Source organism: Notothenia coriiceps, unplaced genomic scaffold, assembly GCF_000735185.1.
Source record: "Notothenia coriiceps isolate Sejong01 unplaced genomic scaffold, NC01 NC01_scaffold00029896, whole genome shotgun sequence".
Taxonomy (NCBI): Eukaryota; Metazoa; Chordata; class Actinopteri; order Perciformes; family Nototheniidae; genus Notothenia; species Notothenia coriiceps.
Window position 1 is genome coordinate 3,890 of NW_011362597.1, and position 7,320 is coordinate 11,209.

The 7,320-nt window shown below is 38.6% G+C and overlaps 1 protein-coding gene across 1 annotated transcript; it reads left to right on the forward strand.

Annotated features, from left to right (window-relative positions):
- The first annotated feature begins 896 nt into the window (after nt 1-896).
- Nucleotides 897-6,377, forward strand: LOC104959102 (tapasin). Its single transcript, XM_010786953.1, has 8 exons — nt 897-1,407; nt 2,402-2,599; nt 3,209-3,457; nt 3,677-4,036; nt 4,268-4,591; nt 5,274-5,375; nt 5,488-5,510; nt 5,641-6,377. Exons 1-8 carry the CDS (start codon nt 1,347-1,349, stop codon nt 5,650-5,652), a joined length of 1,329 nt encoding a protein of 442 aa, XP_010785255.1. The 5' UTR covers nt 897-1,346; the 3' UTR covers nt 5,653-6,377.
- The last annotated feature ends 943 nt before the right edge of the window (nt 6,378-7,320 follow it).

The following is a 7,320-nucleotide window of genomic DNA, read 5'->3' on the forward strand; positions in this document are numbered from 1 at the left end:
GATGATAGAAGGCACAGCAGGCACTCTGATGGACAGATGTGTTCATGACGACTTATATATATTTAGCCTACTTTTAATTAATTGACAGTGCGGTATAATGAGACAATAACAGGCTACAGATGCGGACATATACACACACACACATATAAAATATAAATATATACAATTTCAGAATCAAACAAGTATGAGAGCACTCTCATAATAACGTAACACAATCAGAGACTGGATATATCCCCCCCTCCCCTCTCTCTGGTCGCTGAAATGGGGAATTGAAATTACGGGCCAAAAGTTGTACAAGTATTAAAAGTAAGCATAGGACACCAAACCAACTGAGACCCGTCTGTCCGCCGCATCTACGCACTGTACAACACACACCTACACACTGTACCACACACACCTACTGCTCCTACTATAATCAGGCTACAGCCGTTGTGTATTTTATTATGTGAAGCACTAAATGGTCTTAGAAAAATATCGACTCTTTGTTTGTAGATATCTACTAAACTACAGCATACAAATACAGAAAGTAATGTAGGCCTGTTATACNCTGGGGAAAGAAGGCTGCATTTGCGGGCCGCATTCGGAGGAGTCTTGTCTTTTTTTTTTATTGGGACAGCCTTCGTTTGGCGGAAGTGACGTATGCGGTCTCCGAATGCATCCTCAGGAGGATGCGGCCGCTGAATTGGGACACAGCTGTAGGCTGAGATAAGTCCGGCCGTGCGTCACGCCTTCACCGTTCCCGGAAATGCATCCGTGGAGGAGCCGTGGAGGACCCATCAGTGTCTCCTCGGTTAGAGCTCCTCCTCGATGCTCGATGCTCGGTCCTCGAAGTGCATTTAGAGAAATTAGATGTCCTTCAAAATGGCGCGCTGAAATTAATTTCCGGGTCACTACCGGAGGACCGAGGAGTCGAGGAGTCGAGGAGGGGAAATTTGAGTATTGAGAAACCTCTGAGTCACATAAAAGTGGAGGAAAAGGTTCAGACGTCATGGTAGATTATGGTGTAGCACCATCTACCTGTAGAGATGGAGAACTTCCTCTTTGTTGGCTATCATATTTCCGAGAGTGTTTGCCTCCAACGTCTGGAAATGGCTTGTCATTAAGTTTCAAGTCATTTTATTTTCAGATGTAACTTGTGTAGCTCGCTAAACCTTGATAAATGCTGCTTTATTTTGAAAAGATCGGCGGAATATGTCTGTTTTTTCCCGCTAGCTTCAGGGAACGGTGCACCTTAAAGTGAAACCAAAATGAACCCGGAGTTGAGGGGAAAACCCACATTATCAACTATTTTTCGTTAGTGCGATAGCAGCAAAGAGGACCTTAGAGAACCTAAAAGACTTACAATCATGACTGAGTTGTCTACAATCTACAAACTGGCCCTGGTGACTTTTATCTGCTTCATAAAAGGTACGGTTACTGTATCCGTCGATATTTACTCATAGTACTAGTCGATATTTTGTTGCTCTGTTTTTGGCCAATACACCAAAAAGAATTGTTTATGAATATGCAGTATATCTACCTGGCCCTGATGTGTGTTTACCTGTGTAAATAAAGTAACCCTAACTCAGTGGAACAGTTGGGCACAGTAATATGCATTGCTAACTAAAGAAGACTTCTAAAGTATTAATTATGGCACTCTATATATTTAAGAGTCAACAATCATTTCAGGAAAATCTAAAAATACCAACACAGCTGTCTTACGTTACTATAATAGTTTGATTATGATCCCATTGTGAAAACGACTTTAACTTACACTTTCAGCATAATGTAATGTGCAATTATTGTAAAACCTATATGCCGAATTTAGCTAAACATATATTTGCGTAATATACTGTGTAAAATGTCCTATTTGTCCTTAATTGTTTTTACTTTAACATAATATTATGTTAAATATGGCTATATTTCTAAAGGGAGTTTGGTGTGCATGGCCGAAACTGTTACACAAAGTGTTTTTAGAGCAACAATGTATAGAAAAGAATAACAATACAAAGATAATTGTTGTTTAAAGTTCAAACATTGACATGCAAAGCAAGAAAAAAGGATGAATATGAAAGCAAGACACATCAGTCGATCAACAGGAAGAGGAAGAGGAAAGTCCAACTTTTACTTTTATTTGGTCTGTTAGGGTTTGATTTCTATTATCCCTCAATGCTTGACATAACATTTTAAATTAATATAACTACTACTACTACTACAATATACATTTTTGAGTAAAATAATAAAAAGTGTCTCAAGAAAACACAATTATTAAATTGTTAAAATTAGGGGAATGTTGGACTGTAGCCAAACAAACAGCTAGGGTTTACAATTGAGAAAACAGTGCTATTATTCTCCTATGTTACACTGTTTTAGAAAATATATATGCATATGGTTAATTCCTTCCTAAATCTATTGCCTAAAGCCTGCAGCAGCAGCAGCAGCTGTCCAGTGTTGGAGTGCTGGTTTATTCAGGGGAAAACTGGTCGAGGAGGAGGTTTAACTGGAGCTACAAGCCAGGAAAAGTCCCTGCTTCACATCAGGACAGACGCACACAGCCACACAGCCAAGTCCCAACAGGCTCCATCTGACATCAACCCCGACAGAGTCTACTCTATCACCGGTTAGTTCAAAATAACTAACGGCCTATACCGTTTTCTGTAAGTCAGCAGTCTTAGTTTAAGGTCCATTATAAGCCTCCAGCTACATATAAGAGCTATTGGTCCATATAATTATTATTATTATTATACATCATTGCACTTTTTCAGATGCGGTGAATCAGATCTCAGGATCCAGACTATCCATTTAGTTTCTTTTACAGTTTCAGTACTTATATACTTTCTCTTTAAAGTTGCTTTGTTTCATAATAGAGTATATACACTGTATATATGAGTTCAGTGTTGCTTAATTTATTGTATTTTTGTTCTAGTCTTTAACTCGAGTTTTCCTGATAGCGACTGCATAATAATAATAAATAAATTATTATTATTTATATGATATATTTTAATTAAAATATCTCTAAATCCTTTAAACAGACCTGAAATGTTTCTCAATCATCATCGTCTCTCGGATTAATGAATAATTTTTAGATTTTGTTCATGTCCCTTTTTAGATCAAGCTACCATTCTTTTGTCAAATTCCATTTATTTTACAAATAAGCAGAGTGAGCCTCTCTGATTTAGAAGTACAATGACAAAACATACACGTTTCCCTCCAAAATGTCTTTCCTCAGACCCAGCAGCCACGCTCTGCCACCGCTCTCTGAACCCTCCCAGAGGCTCGGTGGAGAAGCCCCAGTGTGAGATCAACCCCTTCTCACCGCAAACCTCCGACCTCAAATGGGTTGCTCCACTCACAGACTCCGGCTTAAGCCCCATATACCTGGAAGCTGATTGGTTTTCAACTTCCCTGCAGGGCCTCAACAAACAGGTGGCCATTTCCACGATCATGCGCGCTCCAACAGCAACTAAAGAGCACAATGGTAATGATTTATGACACAAAAAATTGTTACCCGTGGCAATATGTCTGTTTCAATTAGAGATACACTCAAATATATAATTATTCGATATACACACAATTAATTAAATATATAATTAAGTTGGTCAGTAATTGAATCGCTTTATGCTTTATATATACAGTCTATGATCGTATGTCGTATGTGGTAGTTTGACTCTCTCTTCCTCACTGTCTGTTTGCTCAGTGATCCTCAGTGTGACCAGCAAAACGGTGTCAGTGCAGTCCAGGCTCGGGGTACCAGTGCTGCTGGATTGTGGATTCTGGGTCGACTCTTCCTCGCCTCTTTCCGGGTCAGGTTTTGCCGTGGAGTGGCGTTACCAGTTCAGAGGCGACGGACGATTGGTTCTGGCCTACGACGGGAAAACAGACCGCTTGGCTGATGCAAGAGAGAAAGGGGCCACACTGGACTTTGAGGGACTGCACGAGAAAGGAAATGCGTCTCTGATACTTCAGGAAGCTGAAGTGCGTCACTCCGGGATGTATATCTGTTCGGTGTATCTACCACACATTGTGGCTCAGGTGACGTTGGAGCTTGAAGTTGTAGGTAAGGGGAAATGTATGTGCTTTATGTTGTGTGTTTGGAGACACATGCCTCTGCTCTATGAATAAGTTATATCTCTAACTATTAGTCATTGTTGACAGTCACATAAAGCCTGTAATTGTATATTGTCTGATGGCAAACAACATTGGAAAAAAAAAAGATTATGATTCACCTCTTAATTTCTTTTTCTTTCCTCTTATTTCTGCTCCTCCATTTGTTCCTCCTTTTACTCAGAACCTCCCTCCGTGTCTATCTACCCGTCCACCCTCCCCCTCGCTGTTCAAGGCCAGACTTTGACTGCTCAGTGTGATGCGTCCGGCTTTGCCCCCCTCTCCCTGGAACTGAGCTGGGAATTTCGAGGCATCGATGGGAAGTCCAGGCCTCTGGGATCAGGCAGCGTTACGGGCCACAGGCAGGCCTGGGATGGAACCTACAGCCAGAGCAGCCGGCTGGAGCTTGACACCACTAAACTAGACCTGGGCCGAGGAGGGGAGGTCATCTGTGTCGCTGTCCATCTTGGAGGCAAAAGACAGGCCAGCGTGACCCTCAATGTCATCGGTAATGTTAAAAAAAGTTGTTGTTTCCGATAGTTATCAAGCTCTTTTGGCAACAAGGGGTTCAAACTTTTACACCATAACAAGATAGAGGCCGGTTAGGGATTTTTCTGAACATTGCCAAAGTTATAATGTGTCAATTAGCATACGCAGATATATTAATATAAAAATGATAGCGTTATATGAGACCATCTTTTGGGATTATGGTTATTATGATAAATGATAGCCTACTTGTTGTATTTTCTGCTTTTAAAGACAGCATTAGAGATAGGGGATTTAACTGTTATAATACGTTTAATGAGCCGTCAATGTCTTTACCTGCATTGATATCCAATTAAGTAAACTTTTATTCATTTATATCACCCAACCCTTAAATCACACCATGAATATCTTTATTTGATGTAAATATTTATGGTTCTGATTTATGCTGTAAAGAGACTGGTGCTCATTATGCTAGATTATGGTCATTTCCCGCTGTGGGCCATTAAAACAAAACATAGACAGTATAAAATATGGATGTAATCTTGTAACACACCTAATATAGTGTATGATGGCTCTGTTGGAATATATCATTTTTAAAGTATTAATTTTATAGGTTGAATTAATTATTCGATTCAAGCTTGATAACAAAGATACAAATCATACAAACTGGAATCAATTAAGACTTTGTTATTTTGTCTTTAAAGGTTTCAGTACTCCCTCCATCGAGGACTCCATGGGAATGGTCGGTGTAGCGCTATTCCTCTACGGTCTTATCAAGTTTGTCTCTTGGACCTTCACCAGCTCAGGTAACAAATAATTCATTCAAAAGTCCATGTGTATTTACAATAATAATAATTATTACCCCTTTTTTTTTTTTTTACTTCTGTTTATTACTTTTTCTCTTTTCACTTTGCTCAGATGTGGCTGGCCAACAAGATAAGGTATTGTTATTTTTCAAAACAAAAGTTCATAATTCACAATGTGTTGTCATTAGTGTAACACTTGTCAACCTCTTTTTTCTTTATCGCTCATGTCTGCCTCAATAACACGTTTCAATTTCTTCCTGGATAGAAGGACAAGTAAAGAAGAGTGAAGTCCACTGCTGTGAAATTGTGATACTGATCCAGGTTTGGATGGGGTTTAGCAGGAAATATCCCCCTAATCATTGGTTTTTCACTGATCCAGAGAGAAGCTTGCTTGCTTTCACTATTTTGCTTTTAAGACAATAATTCTTAGTGATTGAAATTCTGTTCTGCAAGATTTTTTGAAAAATGGCTTCTGCTCAGTCTAAACGTGTTAGTTGTGATTTTTCTTTTGCTTTATGCGATGTAGCTGGTAAAGGATCAGAAACTTAGAGGATTTAAAATGGTAATGTTTTGAAATATCAGCTACAATTTGGGGGTGTAAACCCTTCCATATGATGCAACCCTTTGTTAGAAAAAACTCTTTAACTTGGAGGTAATAATGAGTTAAGAGGGAGCATAAAAATAAATAAATAAAGCATATTTAAAAAATGACCCAGGAGTAAAAAATGTATATATATATTAGACCTATGTCAAAACCACAAACTGAATCCTCTTTTTGTTAGTGTGTCTTTTGAAAAAAGAATTTATGTGTGTTTGTGTGCCACGCTATTACTTTTGCAACCTTTGGTAGAAATGACGCTTTTACAGCCCAGGTTAAGTTAAAATTGTAGGTATTAGTACAAACAAAGCATGTGTTTACTGAAGGGAACATTCAAGATGTGTTTAATTATCTTAATTTAAGTTTGAATTTGAAATGAAATAAAAGTTTTTTTTTAAAAATGCTGCCTTTGGATTCCTTTATAAAATGTCACATTATTTGAAAAATAACCTGATAATTCTCAAGTGTCCATATATCATTGATTAAAAGGAGTCTTCCTAGAATAATGTGTATGGAAGTATTTTAACAGTGTGGCTAAAGCGTTTTTTTTCTTGTTAACAATTTAGCAGGGATGACCTGTTTCTAAATTAAAAGAAAATCCTATTGAACATTCTGCAAAGATTCAGATGGTTAGAATGCAAAGTGATAATAAAGTGAGTATAAACAGTATCTATCAAGCATTGATGTGACTTCCGATGAAATATGTTTTGCTTTGGAAAGGTGTTAATCCTTGGGTCCTTCTCAGGTCGGTTATTTTCATTTCCTCCCCCCCATCCTCGCTATCACCGGAAGTTGATTTGTCCACGTTGTAATAACAATAACTCATCTCTCTCGAGTTTTATTTTTGAGCTTTGCCAAAAGCCACTGGCCGTTTCTCAATCGCGAGGATGCTTGCTTGGTAGGACATCGTTCCCTTTCACCCCCTCATGCGCACTCGCTCCCTTCCACCCCCTCATGCGCACTCGTTCCCTTTCACTCATGCACACTCGTTCCCTTTCACCCCCTCATGCAGGCACCCAGCAGCCATGGGGGAACACTAGTGAATGGGTTTGATGGTGAAAACTCTAACTCTTGCCGTATGTCCTTATTTTTCTATCCAAACCCACGCCCCTGGAACTTGGAATATTAGTATTGAGTATATTATATATAACGTATATATATATATATATAGTAGTAAGAATGATATAATCTATTTATAATTGTAAATGTATATTGTATGTAGACATACATTTAGATTTAGATTTAGAACATTTTTATTTTGTTTTTGGGAGAAGGGGTGGGATTAAATACGTGTAAACTCCTTCCCACGCCTTTTCGGATGTGTAATTAGGTAGATAATTTGTTTAT

What these genes read in the sequence shown, in the direction of transcription:
- LOC104959102 (XM_010786953.1), top strand. Translation starts at nt 1,347, where the DNA reads ATGACTGAGTTGTCTACAATCTACAAACTGGCCCTGGTGACTTTTATC. An exon ending in TTTTATCTGCTTCATAAAAG is followed by an intron (nt 1,408 to 2,401) that starts GTACGGTTACTG and finishes TATTGCCTAAAG; the next exon opens with CCTGCAGCAGCAGCAGCAGC. An exon ending in CAGAGTCTACTCTATCACCG is followed by an intron (nt 2,600 to 3,208) that starts GTTAGTTCAAAA and finishes GTCTTTCCTCAG; the next exon opens with ACCCAGCAGCCACGCTCTGC.